An 18367-nucleotide genomic window follows, 5' to 3' on the forward strand; every position below is an offset into this window, starting at 1 on the left:
CAACGAGCGTTAAACTAATATCGCGCTCGGTATTAATATATGTATTCCGCTGGCAGAGTTACGCCCTGCGTCAAACGAACGAATGGTAAATTAAATTGTTGCAGATTCGAGAGAGGAATTCCGCTCTCGTCCGTGGAGTACAGTTTGCGTTGAATTGCTCCGTTGACGATTCCAGCGACGCGTTTCCGATTCTTCTGTCGTTTCTATAAAAAGGAGAAGAAAGGAGACGAGGTATTACAGATAAAGATGGAGGAAGTAGATGTCGCGAGAAAGATGAGGAGAAATAAAAGGATTGGATTGTGAGCTGATAGAGGTAGGAGGGGCGGGAGGGAGTGGAGAGTTGAGAGAAAGGAGTAGCAAAAGAGAGAAGAACGGGTTAACGAACGAATAAGATAGAGACCGAGAGGAGCGTAGCAGAGTGTAAATTTTTATTTCAACGTCGCATCGCCGATGGCTTTTTTCTCTTCCTCGTATGCACAGCCCCATTCTATCTATAGTCTCGGGACAATTGTTACGTTAGCTCCGACTCTGGTAAAAATTACATTACCATTCGAAGATATGAAAGAACATTTCTTAAACGTACCCAGCTCTTGCGAATAACACGTGGGTTTCATTTATAAAAGATTGAAACAACATGAATCACTTGGAACGAATAACATTTAATAAATAATAGGACCGGGAAAGTCGAATATTTATAATAGTAATCGAATATTTTGCGTCGAGTTTCGACAATTATTTGTCACAGTTCTTTTTATAAAAGATTTTTGCACACCATTCTATTTATTGTAGCATTTACGTACCAATGAATTTCGTATTAATTAATAGTACTTTCGTATGATTTCAAAGATTCGACATTGATATCGTTTAATGCGATAATTCTTGCTGTTTCTTGATCTCATAATGTTCACGATACTGCCAAACTAAAATTTGATTAATCGCACATTTTGTATCTTAGGATGTTTGAGCGGGGCTATACATAGTATTTCTTGGCCGATTCCGTGGTTGAAACGTGGTTTAATAAAGGGACGAGCGGCCGTGTGAAATGTTCGTGACCGCTAACGATGCTCGATGTACACACGCCACAGCATCCAGGATATTCGGTCGTGCACTTTTACTCCCGCGTTTCCATGCCGTTAACACGCGCACCAAAGGGACAGAGAGACGTTTTGTTAATTCATTGCTCGATGTCGACTCTTGTATCGCCAGGGATCGAGCTTGGTCGAAATACCAGAGAACTATAGAATTCCCTTGACTCGCTGAGTTTTGCTTCTTCCCTTCCATGTTTAGTCGTGGTAAAACGAGCGAATTTCGCGGGTTTTGGATTCACTGGGTGAAGGATCGCTTTGGGTACAAGGTACTATACTACTAATATACTACAACGGACATGTACCCGGTGTGGAGTAAGGGGAGGTGGAATTTACGTCTGTAAAAGTTACCTTGAAAATGTACATAGATCGATGCAAGTAAAGGTGTACGGTGACTCACGAAAGTTTTTGAACACTCACCTTAAAAACCTCTTATGAATTATTATGCGTGTTATACGAAACTTTTTGAAACTTCATTAGTCTTCGTTAGAAACTTTATTATCATGGTAATGTTGGTAAAATTTGAAACAAATTCAAAAGACATTTATTACAAACGGTATTATATTTTGTAGAGATGACGAATATATTGTATATAGAACGAATGTAGTCGTTTTGAATATACGGATTGTAATATCTGGAAGAAATTTCTATTACGACCAATATAAAATATAATAAATCAAATTCAATGGCAACTTGAACAGCTCCATGGACAGCTTTCAACAGGCACGCTAAGCTAAAACAGCAAACAAAACCCAAAGGGAAAAGAAAAGGAAAAATAAAAAAAAAAAAGAAAATAAAAACAAAATCTCCTGCCATTCTTCCCGAGAAGCTTTGTTCAAAGGTTCCCACGCAAAATACCAGGATTGTAGTTTTGTTCGAATTTTTGGAAACGAGTGGCTGTTCAACCCTCTCTCTATGAATTGGCAAACTCGTTTCATAAGGTCCCTTTCTCTCTCTTCTTCTCTCTTCTCTTTTACCCCCTCTCTTTCTCTCTATGAACGCGCGTAACATGCTATTCAGCAGGCGAATTTCTCTTTTGCATGAGCCAGCCTTATGGTCATGGCATGCGAACGAGACGCTTTTCTTCTTTCACGAGGACAGATGGTCGATGTGTCGCGGGTGTACTCGCGCGAGCGTGCGTTCTTTTTCACCAGGCTGCCATTAAGGCTGTTGTACGATGATGATGATGAGGATCGGACCCAGAGACACGGCAAGAGGAGGCCTTTATAATTTACACCAGTCGTTATGGTGACTACACATCTCTAGCGATGGGATCAAGCATATTGTAAGAATCTAACTTTGAAGAAGTGAAACAGACTTTTAAGTAGATTCAAACTCGGACGGGCTCGAATATCGAGAAATGACAGGAGTAGAATTTTAATTTCTTGTGACTTATCCGCTTGCGAAAGACGACGATCGTAATTATTATAACATCGATAAACAAATGAAATAACATTTACGAAACATAGATTAGTAACTTCCAAATTACAAGACATTAGAAGCTTTGTCTTCTGTAAAAATATGTCAAATCTTTATTTACAATGTTGAATTTTACGAAATTTTATGTATTCGACTATCTAATTCCATTCTATTCTAATTCGATCTTGAGTAACGCTTAAATTCCACATGTGTTTGTTCTGGAATTCGAAACAAACTTGTATTATGCCAATACTTTATAAATATAGAATCATGAAAGATACGAATACCAATGGAATGTCACCAAATGAAACTTTTCTATTAGAATTGACTTGAATCCGCGAGTAAATACCGAACTTGATCCCATCGCTAGTCGTTACAGTCGTTTCGTCGAGTTTTTGCACATCGTGTCCTTACCTCGCTGTCCTCTTGCTGTCTGACTGTCCCCTTACATAATATCAATTTCTCGACCCGATGAGACCTGTTTGTGCTTAGCTCCCGCCATCCTGAGCGCAATTTTCGTGATAAATTACAGTGCTGGCTATTTTTGAAACGTTGTTTTGTCGCACGACGAACAAATTTTCTAGAGGAATGTTAAAGAACCACCGAGCATGTGAAGTGTCGTGTACGCTTTGTCCGAGTATTCTGGCGTTGATTTCACTTTTCTCAACAGATAGCTTTTTACATTCCTCCTACATGTTGAAAATTCTTTAAGTTACTGAAAAAATACTGATTTCTGAGAAAGTTTCTTAGATTTATGGATGGTGTATCGTAAAGTGCTTTAAAAAGTGGGCCTTCTTTCTTCTTGGCTCTATAGGTTGTAGAGTGGTACTCGAAGGATTTTAGAAATTTATATTTATAGAGTTTATACGTAGTTTCTTTTTAAGTGTGTTTCCTACATGCTTATCCTTTTTCAACGAATTTCTGGACTAAACATTTTGTTCTTTTTCGTACGTCACATCACTTCTTTCTTCTAAAAATCTCAAAAAAAAAAAAAAAAAAAAACAAGATAAAATAAAAATTTTCTATTTTGCTGAATGCGAGATGCATCTGTCGTAAGTTAATTATCGAATATAAAAAATAATTATCGAACTTTCCATTCTTCGTTATTTGAAACGATCGGAATAATTTTTAAGACATTCCAATATTGTACACGTTTATCTCAAACAATCAGCAAATCTCTTATCCTTTAAAACGCCAGAAAAATACGTATAAAAATTGTCACTCGCACCAGGATTTCCCAATCCCCAAGACCAGAAATCTTTGTAATCAGAGGTAGAAATAATTTTTAAAATACTCCGATATCTCACATCTCACATTGCCTATAACACCAAAAAAGCATGAAAAATTCCCACTTACGATACTACTTTCAATGTCCAAGATCCTTCACCTCTTCACCTATAAACAATCTCCATCGGTCGATTCCTTTGCTCTAAGTCTCCATCGAGGCGATTGGTAACCAGCGATAGCACGTAAATCGGCTGGTGGCCGGTTCGACGATCGTTCTCGTTCTCGCATTGTTACATTTTCGAATTTATTCGAGGTCAACGGCGTGCGACGTTCGGCGAGACTGGTTCCATGGAACACGCGGTGTGCGTTAACTGAAATCGTAACATAAATTCCGCGCTTTTCGAACGCTCCGCGTCTCCAGTCCGGTTTCTCTCTCTCTCTTTCTCTCTCTTTCTCTCTCTTTTTCTCTTTCTCTCGCTTTATAGGTGGAGCAAGAATCGCTCCGTGTCCAGGTGAAGCTTTAATGCCGCAGTAAGTTATGTTGGAAAGAGGGAACGTGACTTTATTCCGGCACGGCCGTGTGTCCGTGCGCTTTAACGAGTCGTGTTTGCCGCGAGCGAGCGCGCGCTTTTTTCCTATGGCGCGCGGTATCTTTTGGAATTCGCGCGATGCGAACGGATCGGCAGAACTCACCGACCGATTGGTTTGTCATTGCAGAAGCTGAACATGGCTACGCTTCGACGATGCCGATGCCCGATGATATGCGGACGGTCACAAAAAGGCCAAAGACGAAAAAATCCCAAGGCAGCAGGTTGGTATCCTGGCGAACACGTCAACGACGTAGCTTTTCAGTTTTTACTCGTTTCTCAGTCCAGCTTCACGTATCTGATGTTTCTTTTTTATTTTTCTTGTTTTCCCTCTCGGGAGGAAGCGATCTGATTTCGTTGTACGGAATAATAGTAATCTTCGTTCCGTGATTACTAGACTGCGGATTTTTATGTATTTATGGCAAATATAAACGTGCGAAAATGCAAAGTATAGCACTCGTTAGAATGTTTAATAATTTAAAGCAATTTTCTGTCCATTTGCTTAAATTCGTGAACATACGAATTTGCACGAGTATTCACAGTCTAGTGACCACTTGATTGTTAAGAAATTTTTACGAGTTTGAAAGTAGGTCTGATAATTTTAGAAAATTTTGTAAATTCTGAAAACCTGTAAGCGTGGAGAAATTTATTGTTCAATGTAGTCCACAGTATTTCAAGTGGTATACAAAATATCGTTTGTTTTTTCCAAGAATGAGTTCAACGATTTATCATGCAAGGTTAATCGGGCATAATCGTAACACAACATCGCTGAAAATATATCTTATCAGTACGTTGAAGGCCGCTACATTTGTTCCGAATGGCGTTGATACAGAACGTGTTTTAAAGCGGTTTCATCCTACGTTTGAATCTTAAATGATCGCGCGATTAGACCATTCAACTCGTTTGAAGAATGGTCGTCGATCAAAAACACGATCGAAATAATAGCACATAATAAGATTTGAGATATTAGAACACTGAACTTTGAATTCGTTTTAAACACATGCAAATTCTCAAATTTTTAAACATCAAATCCTTGAAATTTTAATGTTATTGAAGATATAGAAATTATATTCCTTTCGTTTTTTTTGTAGCATTTTATTTACATTAATTTCTTTCAAGAATCAAATCATTTATCGCATAAATATCGCTTACACTATCGTATTAATTGTTATATTCACGAAGCAGTTGTCTTTCTCTCTTTTTCTTGCTTCATTACATATTTAGTTATTTGGTCATATAAATTTGTAATATTCGGCAGAATGAAAAATGTCCATATTATGTTTAGCTTACTAGAAAATGTAATGTCCACGCATAATGGAACGTTTACCTCGTGGAAAATTTAAAATTTCGTTGGTACTTGAAACGCCGACGTTTTCCCTTCCTTCTTTCTTTTTTTCTTCCTATCGCAAAGCAAACGATTTCACCGCTTTGAAGTCTAACAAGAACGTTCTTTTCCGTTGCAGGACAACTCATAACGAGCTCGAGAAAAATAGGTGAGTACTTCATTTATCTCATTAACTTAATCCTATTCCAACCTCTCGTTTTGTTTTGCTCGTATAATGAGAGAGCATAGCCTACCAAGACTGGGCAAACTCGCCACTATTCACCGAGAAAAAACGAAAAAAAAGTAGGTCTTTTACGTTCTATTTAACGCAATCTCTTCGTCTAATTCGATAGGTCCGGTTCAAAGAGATTTCAATTTTTAAAGCATCTTATATGCCATGTCCATTGATCTCTAAATCGTCAATTCTTGCGACAACCAGCCTAGTTAATTATATACGTAATTTTCAAGTATCGAAACAATCGCATAAAATTCCATCCATAGTGCTAATAGCAAATTAAAAGAAAGTGGTTAATGGTTTAAGATTAATCCATTAGTCTTCGTACAGTCTCCATTCGAAGAACGTAAGAGATAATTTATTTAAATTTCGTATCGTCGATTCTAATCCTCGAAAGGGAATTACGGGAATTAATATAACAATATCTTTGTTCATCGTGACGTCAGGAGAAAAAAAAGAAAAGAAGAATTATCGGAGGACGGTGATGAGAGGAGGGTGAACAGTTGGCGATCCCACGACAAATGATCGTCCCTGGTCGTGTGTTAAATTGAAAGCAATTTACGGTTATCTCGCGTCGTTGTTCGCGACGTACAAAGGGCTGGGCCTGTTAATTAACATGCGTGATACGTGCGATTAGATGCGACCCTTTTATATACAGCGGGTCAGGAAAGTTCGAAATGGAGCGGAACAATGGCCGACGAGACGCTTAGTGGAACAGGTTTCCAAGGGTGCTGCCTGCACTAACCCCGATTGTCGACGTGATTTATAAGTCGCGGACCCGTTCTCTTGCTCTTGCTCCTCGTTCTTGCGCCTCTCCTGTGGAATGTATGAAAGCGAAACGGTTCGCTAGATCGTCAGCTCGACGAGTCAGTGGAACTTTTGATTTGTCACTCTCTCATTGACGAGGGTGGTTAGGTAAGAGCATCACAGCGGTTGAACAAATTGTTAGAATTGACTCAATCTCCGTAGTCTACGGCAGCGATTTTCAATCTGTTTCGCTTCATGGCACGCATAAACGAGGTAATTACTAATATTCTGGGACGCAAAAGGTATATTATATTTGGTTCAAGATAAGACGTTCACACCGGGTGGCTGCTGTTACTTTTATTTGATAATCCGAGGTAAATGAGATTAGTGCTGCTGACTATGTAATCGGGTATCGCACGTTTTAACGCTAGGACCCTATCAAACTTGTCAAAATGACGGATTCCAAATTTTCTTTTTCTACAATTACTAAAAGTACACAGGTATTTTTGTGAAAATGAATATTGGTTTTTAGTTAGACAGAGGCTCGATTATATCGATCTATTTGTTTTAACTAATATCTGTTGAATTACACTGATTTATACGTGTAGAACATTTAGATACGTGGCAAAGACCGGTAGTTGTAGCGTTAGAAGCTGTTGCGGCACACCGCATCGATTGAAAATCACAGGTCTAACAGTTAAATCTCAACTGTAAACCAGCGAGATGGATACATTGGGTTGTAACGTAAGTAAGTTCGGTTAAACTCAATACATATTTTTCTTTATTTGACCGAACTTATTTATGTTACAACCGAGTAAAAGACTCGTCGACGATCTCTTCTATAAATAAACTGCGTAAAACATCCTACGATTTATCCATCGATCGTAACCCAAAAATCTTGTCAAATCGACGAATTGATTTTTCCACAAAACACAGAGTCGGACCATTCGGACGAGTTCGAAGCTCTTGAGGCGACGCGTGTTTCGTCACTGTGGTGGCAGGGCTGACGGAAGGGCGGAGGGGCGGAAATGTGCATAAACGTAAAAAAACCGAGGGCTTTGTTATTCGCTTGTACACCTTTTTGCCACACGCTAGGAACAGCCAGAGAAGTCGGTACACACGGTGTACCGTGTGTACCCGGGCACACACGGGGCGCGCACAACCCGGAGACACAAATGCTAGGGGATGATGGCATATATGCTATATATGGTGGGAAAAAGGAAGACAGAAGTGCAGACAGAGATAGCCAGAGGGAGAGAAAGAATTGTGGGGAGAGAGGCTATCGATTTTTTTTGTCCCCAAGCGACGAAAGCACCACAGGAGGGTGAAGGGGGTAGGTGGTGCGTGGCACAGAAACGGACAATGTAAAAGCCCACACCGCCAACCACCCCGTTACACCACGTAGTTACGTTACATAACGCAACGCAGCCACGAGACATTCATGGAATCCGTGGCACACGAAGCTTTTGGTCTTCCAGCGTCGTTTGATCCACTGGTTCCGTTTATTCTTGAATCGTGTCGCGCGAAATACGGTTTTCGTATTCATGATATTAACCCTCAGATGCATCAGCTTTCCACGTGAATTGGAATATTTTAAATTTGTCTGGAATATTTTAAGTTAGAGTAGCTCGCCAAAGTATTGCTATACTCGTCGACAATTTTGACGAACATATTACGTCTGCTGTATGAAACATTTCGATATTTCTGTCGCATTGTAATAACATCCTACTCGTATCAGGTTTATATTCTAAAAATTGTATTCGTTAAACATCGTATTCGTCACGTTTTAGACAATTTTGAAACTACAGAAGTTTCAAGATATTTATCGCAAGCGTGCGTTTTGCAGAGATCACAAGAGTATTTAAATACCTGGTCGTTCACGATATTAATAATTCTCAATGTTCAGTGGCATCACCCCCTTAGTTTGCAATAATTTTGTTCGCAATAAATATCTTGTAACTTGTATGTATATCTTCGGATTGCAATAAAATGTTGTCAATATAATTAGGACAGTCTCGTCTTACGATAATCATGAAATTTGTCTTTGAAATTTGAAAATGTTTTAAATAACACGCACACGTAAAAGTTTCTTACGGTAAGTATAAGACGAATACTCTTGCGAGACACTGTACGTGTCGTAAAATCATAAACGTATAATCTTAATCTCGTGCTTTTGCACTTTTCTCTACTTTCTTTCGTTTGGAAATAGTGGCTGTCAAAGAGGTGCTTGGAGATTGAGAGAAAAAATCTAATATTCGCGCGCTGCTATAAACTCGTAAGTCGATTCGATTTGAATTAAGGTAATTATAAGGTTGGCCAGGGTGAAGTTTATTACAGACAGTTACCACAGAATCTTAGAGCGAATATAATATCCGAATCGTGACTTTTATTCTACGAAATGCGCTATGCTACTTTGGTTCGCCGTGCCCGAATTTGAATAATTTTACTTGGGATTCATCAAATCCCACGGCGTTTGAATTAACATGACAGAATTTCAAAGTAATTTTCACCGAGGATACCAACGGTAAAAACTTCCTTGAAATTTATATTACATTTACTCTTGAAGAGTCGCGGGAATGAGAGAACCGTATGTAACGAGAAACTTCGTAATTGTTATATCTCTTTTACTTCTAATTCGATTCGATACGTACGCTCATTAATTTTTTCACCCTCGGATACTAGCTTCCAAGGAAATATTCGAAATTATACAACTTTCGTGCCAGACATTCTTTTAATAAAAGTAGCATTACTTGTAGAGAGATCGAGGCTTTTCAGCGCTCCATTACGTATAATATAATTATCTCGTGACTTGTAATATTTCGTGGCAAACCTATGCGAGTTAATAGTTTCAAAAGATTTAACATCTCTTCGGTCGATCGATATTAATATGTATTTCATTCGACGACATAAAAAATTGGATTGCAAGGAGATCCTGGCGCTTCACGGAATTACGATGCAAAAACAGGTCGGATAATCATACCCTAGAAAACTGATCCGCATTCACCGCGGCTCTTGATTTACGTTTCTTTAAATCTCAAATAGAAGCAGTCTTTATACTCGATAGAATTACAAGCAAAATGGGTCGAATAATCACGCTCTGGAAAACTGATCCGCATTCACTGTGACTCTCGATACGCGACCGTGTCGCGAGCTATGAAATATTCGACGGCTCCTACTCTCTTCGATTCTCTGTTAACCACAACCACGATCCATTTCGATCAGAGATAACGGTTCCGTTCCACGATCCACGACGTTTCAAGAACCAGATTAATACCGTTTCGAGATTTACAGATTTCATTCCGTTATTGATCACGTTCGTTTCTCCTTCTAAGTGCCTCGAAATGTAATAAAAGTAGGATCGGTAATCTATCAAATTATTTTTTATTAAAAGAAAAATAATAAATGAAAACGTAAACAGGTTTCAAATTATATGTATATCGCTTTTCTCTTTGTTTGTTAATCAAAAATTATATAAAAATAATAAAGATTAAAGAGTAAGGTACATAAATTATATATATGGCGCTTAACGTGTTCGCTAAAACATTTCATAAACGCTATCTGCTGTGTTACCAGAGACAATGGTTTCGTTTTTCGTTTCAAAAAGCGTGTTTCCAAAGCGTGTCTCGAAAGCATGCTCGGTATTACCGTACGTGTATGCACGGTAATTTCGAATCGCAATAGTATGTCATCAGAAACACGAACAGAGGGTCTTACCGAGGGTGCATGCAGAGTGACCGAGCGTCGCGGTTCACGCATGGTTTCAGGACTGCGCCAGAACGTATAATGACAGGAATTTTAATTAATTGCTATAATAACTACGCGCCGTGTCCACCACGCGGACAGTGAATTTGCATTTGTTTTCGCCAACGGATCGCGAACGATTCTCTCGTTGCTTTACAGCGAGCGCGGCGATCTGTCGGCCGGAAGTAGCCGAGAGCTGGAACGAAATGGAAATTTTCCGACGATTCTCCAACGATAAACGATGCTCTCGCGATACCTCTTCAACCTCTACTCTATTCGCTCTTAATACACCGTTGATTTATCGTTTGATTCTCGCGTCAGTAAATTTATTGCAATATGATATTCCTTTACAGTGATCGATCAGTTTTTTCAAATTACGCCTGTAATATTACGCGTGTAAAAATTCAACTTTGTACTCTACGCATTTTCCGAATCTGGTATCTTTTAATAGATATTTCCACGATAATTTGTAATAATGTAATAATACAATAATAATTCGTACGATCGCTTGGAAGCGAAGATCGAAGTTCGAGTACCGAGAACGAGTCCTCCATGCAGATATCTCGTTAAGCCAAGACTCGCTTCCGGTGGGAAAGGTTGATACGGAATCGCAACACGATGTCTGCATGTTAACGAAACGATATGAACGGGGATTGTTTGTCGTGTGGCAGTCGAATGAAATTTAAGTAGCTTTATTTTCTCGTTTCTTGAGCGACGCACCTTGTATATTCGCGTCTTGTGTTCCTCTTGTAGCAGGAATCTCTTAAATACGGTAGAGGAACCCGGTTCCTAGATTTAATAGGAGTCTTTTATATCACGGTTAAAAACGTCAAGTTCAAGAGGAAATTCTGCAGCGTAGTTCAAACAGCCAAGAATTCGATTTTACACGTGTCCTCGTTAATATATATAGTTGAGAGTTCATAACGATGATGTTGATTCAAATTTTGTTACTTATAATCAGTAGATAGATTTAAAATCATTTTCTTTATCTGCTCCATCGCGAATATTCTAATGCGCCCAATGCTCTTTTTACTTGTACAATTTATAAAATAATTATTTTCCGGTACTTTGCTACTATTTTGGTAGGTGAATTATATATTTAATTAAAATACATGATTCTATATATATAAGATGTAACTGCGTATTCCAAGTCATATCTTATTTAACGATAAATAAAATAGTAAATTTAACGATAGAATTTTCCGACCAAGCCAAATATATTCCACGTAGTATAGGAAAGAGAAAGGGAAGTAAACAGATAAATAATATGAACGAACATGTATTATCGAAAATTCCCGGAAAAAGACCATTATTATCAAAAGTATTATCGTTATCGGCGTATTTCGTTTCCTAACGATTTATAATCCTACACAACAGTCCGTTGGAGAGTACGCTTTTCAAGATCGACTATCACGCGTGCGCGCGCGAATTCGCTTCGGCCCGCAGATGTTAATTTCCCAACTGTTGCTATTTACGACGACGCTGAAACCATTTGGACGAGCGTCCGGAACGCAATTCGGAAATGGTGAAATTTTAATGACGCCTGTCCACGGGACGAATCGATATAGCCAAGATGTGGCGGCGCGCGAAAAGCAGCTCGATTTAAACGCGGTATCAGAGATAAAAAAAGCTCAGTAACTAAATCGATATTAAGTGATTCTAAAATTAATTATAACGGAATCTCTATCATGTAATAAGACGTTGATTAAGAAGAAATATCGGATATTCGTTAATAAAATAATTTTTGCTATTTTTAGCGTGACAATATTAAATCTCGTATCTACGAAAAACAAGCAAGAAACGTTGTATCTCAATTGATATGTTCAACTCTGTCCGTCTCATTCGTAGCATTTATTTCGATGTGTAAAAAACTTATCAAAAATACATAGGCGAGTGATTAAATATTCCAAAAAGCCGTAAAAACAGTGCGAAGGAACTCTTTATCGGAAAGGGTTTTTCGAGCACAAAGGAGCAATTTTTCAAGCGAATATTGGGAAAGTTTAATCGCAGTTGAAGCTTTCTTAATTTTTGCTATGAATTTTCCAAACAGCCTAATACGATTCGACGATATAAATCGTGGATTATCGTTGGAAGATTTAGAAATCGTTTTGGCCGTCCTCGTAGCGTGTAGTTCTTTAGAAATCTCGTCAAGAATGATTAATCAAGTGCAACTTGTGCAATTGGCAATGTGTTTTTAATTGGTTAACTCGGAACACGACGTGCAGAGCAATTACACGGTCGTTTGGCTGAATATTTTTATTCTTTGATGAAACGATCGACGTTCCGAAAGATACGAATTTATATGGTTGAATATTTATGAGTTGGAACTTGATTACTATAATTAACAGCTGTTTAATGATCCTTAAATAGATTAACAATTTTTTATTTATAATAGTACACGCTCCATTTAACTATTAAATTCACAATCATTGGTTTCTCGAAACTAGGTAAGGTTGATTTACTCCGTTTAAATATTTTTGTTAGGGAATAGTGAAAAAAAAAGAAATGAGAGAAGGGTTGGCTGGACGGAAAGTCGGCAACTTCAGCTAGTTCTAATTAAAAGTTTCACGTACTCTTAACATCGTGAATACATTCCAACGTCATTTCAATATCAAACTGGATGAAATTTTATTCCAATAGTAACAGAGAAACTAATTTATATTCAAACATTTAAACATTTGTTCGTTCTATTATGTAATACACGTAGGTAGTTACCCAACAACGTTCGTGAAGTAGATTGCAAGATGAATTTTATTTTGTTATTTAACACGATAAAAGTAAACGTACAAAATTCATCTATAGTCATTTACTTGCTAAACTTAAAAGTATCCCATATTCTTAGTACAGAGATCTGGATTTCGACATTGTTAACTTATGTAAGTCATTGTTATAAATACTACACTCCGGAAATATTATCAGAAATCTACTTCGATAGATACTTGATTTAAAATTAACAGATCTTCCGCAAATTACCTTAAATTATTGGTAAATTATCGCTACTGATTACATTATGCACGCGATGCAAGTTCTGGAAGAGAATAAAGATTCTAAATACTACACACACTTATATAATCTATTAAACAATGGTCGACTTGTGTGTGAAAATGCTACTGGAGAACTTGTCGACAAGCAGGTGCTATTCCATCGTATAATCGAGAATATACGAGGAAGCAACTAAAATAGATATATACGAGCATTTTTACCAGCGATCCCAGTTAATCTTAAGCGTCTGTGATTTCCATAAGCGTCGAAATATTCGAATCTCTCTAAACTACCTATCACCTGTCTTATTGGTCGATTACCTGTCGTGGACGACGCCCATTGCTTGGTCAGTCAGTGGTCGTTAGTGACTCATCCTCCAAAATTGTTTCTGTCTACTATTCGACCGTGGATTGCCTTTCTGTACCAATTACATTCTTAGACTGATAGATATCTTCGTGCAATATATTTCATCGTGACGAAGTTTTGGAAATCGTTGTTAAAAAACGTCTTATAAGTAGATGGCGGATTTTTATGTACATATTTTTTCCGATACTTATTTCTTGAAACTTCTATTTAATTAGCTGTGTCGCTCGGGCGATCAAGCACGCAAGCTTCGAACAAGCTCGTTACACCGCGAAGGTCGGTGCTCGGAAATCACGGCGAAGTCGATTGGTTTGCGAAACCGCGCGGATCATCGCGCTATTCTAAGGACGTGCAGCGTTATGTTTTCTTTTCATGTGCGATTGATTTCGCCCGTATGCCGAGGACACCGTGAAAGTGGGCCGTCACAGGTGCATATGTATGCAATACGCGCGGCAATCGTGCAAACGTCGGGGACGATGACACGTTGTCCTAAATCCGCTGCGCTGCAACGCGTCTAAAATAAATCCGCGGTCGAACTTTCCACGGGAACCCAGTGATTTATTAATCGACCGTTCCCATGGACGTTCTCGATCGCCGCGGCTTCTGATCAACCGAAATAAGCGACCATGTCTGTTTTCGGATATCTGGACCTTGTTTCGTTATGGTCGTCTTTACCTTGAACCAACACCATCTTCGATCGAGAATCGGTCGTCTAGTATTGCGAGAGTCATCTTCGAACGTGATTATGCAGCTTGAATTTTGATACGATCTTCGTCGATCGTAAAATAAAGATAGAGAGCGAATTGGTTCTGATCGAAAGAATATCGGACGATAGATACGAAAGATCGATTTGAATAGTACGTTGTTTGCACGATGGTTGAGTTTGTATAAATACAGCACAGTACGCGGTACTACATATAACGCGAAACCCATGTACCTAATCGAAGACCGCATTGTTCACGCAATGACCACGCATCGAAAGGAACAACGGTTGTTAATAAATTTAATGTCTACCTGCTGCGTCGACACGGTGGTTGCATAACGATAAACAGTCACTAACGTCCGTAATTGTAGCTAACCGACACCTAATACTGGCTTATTACCCGTCCGACACAGAAGGATCCTCGTTATCGGTGCATTTCGGTTGTTGATTCACGTGTGTTCCTTTATTACCGCTTCAATCCGTCATTCCCTATCGCGAATATAGCGATTTTATTCTTAAATCACATGATTTCGCAATTGAAAGTTTATGGCATGCGGAGATTAAAATCGATAGACAATTTACAAGAAGTAAAATTTTATTTTCTGCTCTCGGTATGCATCGAAAAATTCATAAAATTTCCAAGTTATCAACGAGTGAAGCGAAATTTGCGTCAACGTTCAAGAAACTTTGTAAACGATGAAAAATTACAAAAAAAGGAAGAAAAGTTTAAAAAGCAAGAAGAAAAGAAAAAGGGAAAGTATCGACCGAAGTCGATCAGCAAAATCGACGATGGTACTACGTAAAGTACAGTGGAGTACAGGAAGATTGAAAAACGTCATTGTCGCGAAGTCTTCTTAACGAAATTACGTATAAACGAATGAACGATCGTAACGACGACAACGACGACGACGATCGTTCCACCTGCTATATTCTTTCGAGATTCGCCGAAAACGAACGTTTAAATTTTCGATGACGAAGGAAAACGATATTCCGGCGAACGCTGAAAGCTTGAAAAAATAGCAGCGCCGGCGAAAATTAAGCCACGAACCGTCCCGCGGGGAACACGGGACGATTCCTGAGCAATTTGAAATGCATTGAATTTTTAAGCGACGCCCTTTGTGCCGTGGTAGCGCGTTAGAAGCAACTTCCGGTTAGGCTCGGCCCATCGACCGCGACGTAATTTCTCGTCGTTGAAAAAGAAAGCCTGCCTGTCAAAGATAATAGTCGTTCCGTCGAAACACGATTATTCCTGGCGCTACGTCTCCCTGTGTGTATGTACATTTTAATCAACCGTCGAAAAGTTGCACCATCTTGCCGAGCGACTCGTTTGAATTGATATCGAAGAAGTGGAAGATTTATCGGGCGGAAACCTTTGCTCCGTGCATCGTGAACACCGATAGAGGAAATTATCGAAGCTCCTTCGCTTATTCGCTCTTAAGACGGGGCTAAAACGATTTTTCTTTATTCGCTTTTTAACGAAGTAGGAAGCAAGTCCGCCTTAAATGGAATTAGTCGCACCGAAGCGGACCAACTAGCGTGCAAACGAAATAGTTTCCGAGCTTTCGAACACTTGTTCGTTGAAATTGAACACGGAGATCCGATGTTATTGATTTAATTCGAGAAGTTTGTATATTTGAAGGTTTCAGCGTTTGGACATTTTGAAAGTCGAGAGTCGAAATTTTGGAAATTTGACGATTCGAAAGCGGACAAGTTTGGAAATTCGAAACTTTAAGTATCAAAGAATTGGAGACTCTAAAAGTTTCATTTAGTAGATCTGAATAAACTCTGAAAATTAGAAAATATTTAATTTCGAGGAACTCGAATTTATGTCAGTCACGATAACGCGATTCGATTCAGAGGTTTTTGTTACAACTAATTTCGCCTGTCTCGATGGAAAATGTGTCCGATGGAAAAATTAGAAAAGCCTTTTGTTTTTGAAGTGGCTACCTTTTATGTATGTATACCGGTTACTGGACCAAGTTTGCTCATGTTTCTTTCATCGTAACAGCGGATTTAATTGAATAAACCGCTGTAAACTAGGAAGTGCCACGATGACATACCCGAACGAACAAAGAAAGCGATAATTCATCGCAACACGCTAATTGCCATTGCAACAACTATCATATATATTGAGCTCGTGGTGCGTTATTATATCGTTAGCGTAATTACGATACTTGGAAAATTTGCAGCGGTGTTTTGGTCTAGTACCTTGTGTTCAATTTCGCGATAACTTCGCATTGCGTTTATAGATTCAACAGTTTTCCACTGTACGATTAATCTTCCTTTCATACCTCCGTTTAAGTGGCGAAAAAAAACTAATAAATTACTTCATAAATAACGGTGTACGTTATTAGTGATATCTGTAACGTTTATTTACAACCTTTGCAACGTTCGAAATCGGGAAACGTAATAGGTTTTTTCACGATTTTCTGGAATGTGAAATATCGTTGCTGAAAAACGAGAAATTGATCGTTGTAACTTATCGCGTGTAACTTATCACGCGAGAATGTCGAAAATACGAAAAACATAGTTGACTCGGAAAAGCTGTAACGCCGATGGCTCGATAGTTAACTTCCCTTCGCAAAATCAAGAAAATTCTCAGAGATAAAAATTTCAAACGATTCTGACTCCGAGAGAGTTTACCAGCTGAAATAATTCGAACCTTGGAAAATTGCCGATCGAAACCGTACTTCGAACCGTACGAAGCTGCAACTTTGAAAAATTCGAGACTTAACAAGTGTCCTCGGTTTTGTCTTCGTTTATTTCGAAGAATAGAAGAAAAGAAATATAAAGGCTGTCGAAGTGAATCAGAAAGAAAGGTAATATAGCGGGGTAAAGGGAAAGAAAGCGGCGGAAGAGAGGAGAATGGAAAAATGGCTCGAGTCGGTCCGCGCCGCATGTGTACGCGCAGTCAATAAATTTAGATTCGTGGCCGTAGATATAGTTGTGTACCGTGCATGCATTAATAGCGAATGCACGCTGCATACATATATAAGTGCACACATCCTTTAAATCTGATAAATGCATGTACTTAGGTGGAGCGCGCTGATGAAGCAGTGTAAATGCACCGCTTCGGCTATGTAGCATATGGTCAAGAATAAACGATCGATGTTATTTGCGCGATTGGCCCGATGTTAAATTAATTATTTGCCACACGCGATACTTGCGCGCGTACACGCTTGCGTTATCGCGTGCATGCATAAGCGCATGTGCAATAGCGTCGGATATTGCGTTCCGTTTCGTGAAAATTACCAAACGAATATTCAGCTAAGAGACACCGCGTGGCATGCGATCAATTCGTCTGTGTTCACGTTCTCTCTGCTGGACTTTGTTCTCTTTGCTGTTCGGTAAAGTAGAAATTTCGATAAAGTACGAAGGTTCGAATCTTGTTTGCTGCTGCACAGCTGCATATTTTCGATATTATTTTGACATAGAATTATTTTCGCTGGTTTTAGACAAGCAACGACGAGACTTGTATATCCATTGAAAATATCTGTCCAACACTTGTTCTTTCCATCGTTGGAATAATTACATACAGACAACGAAGCATATCTGTAATTAGACAGGAAACTTGTCCTTTATTCAACAAGATGCCGTATCATCTATCTGGAAATGTATAATTAATTCCATACCGAACGGAACAATAACTCCTAGAAACCAACATCTCTAGATTTTTCGTAATTCTGATTAGTTTTAAACATTACTATTGTTTCTTCGATCTTGATTAGACTGGTATTGCTCAGGCATAAGATAGGTATAATTATCACGATTTATATCTCGTTTTAAATATAGCGATAGAAAAGAATCGAAAATGCTAATTGCACGGTCTGCGTGAGACGTAGTTTCTGTATATAACGTACTCTCTTCCTTTCATTCTTTTCCTTAGACCTGAGCGTTATTTTTATCGTCCACACACGTGGCTGAATGTTTCTTTTTGTATTGTGTTAAAAGGCT

At 38.7% G+C, this 18367-nt stretch overlaps 1 protein-coding gene across 8 annotated transcripts in view; it reads left to right on the plus strand.

Moving 5' to 3' along the window:
• The window catches only part of Mxd (MAX dimerization protein), a 234108-nt gene that overhangs the window by 5499 nt on the left and 210242 nt on the right, over positions 1-18367 (plus strand). For all 8 annotated transcript variants that reach the window (XR_013060165.1, XM_076624871.1, XM_076624870.1 and 5 more), the window contains exons 3-4: positions 4449-4542; positions 5782-5811. Coding sequence is in view for 7 of the 8 variants with exons in the window: in XM_076624871.1 (XP_076480986.1) it covers positions 4449-4542; positions 5782-5811 (124 nt within the window). In the remaining variant the exon portion in view is untranslated. The remainder of the gene's footprint in view (positions 1-4448; positions 4543-5781; positions 5812-18367) is intronic.

The sequence above is a fragment of the Bombus vancouverensis genome, chromosome 15 (genome assembly GCF_051014615.1).
Source record: "Bombus vancouverensis nearcticus chromosome 15, iyBomVanc1_principal, whole genome shotgun sequence".
In the NCBI taxonomy this organism is placed as follows: domain Eukaryota; kingdom Metazoa; phylum Arthropoda; class Insecta; order Hymenoptera; family Apidae; genus Bombus; species Bombus vancouverensis.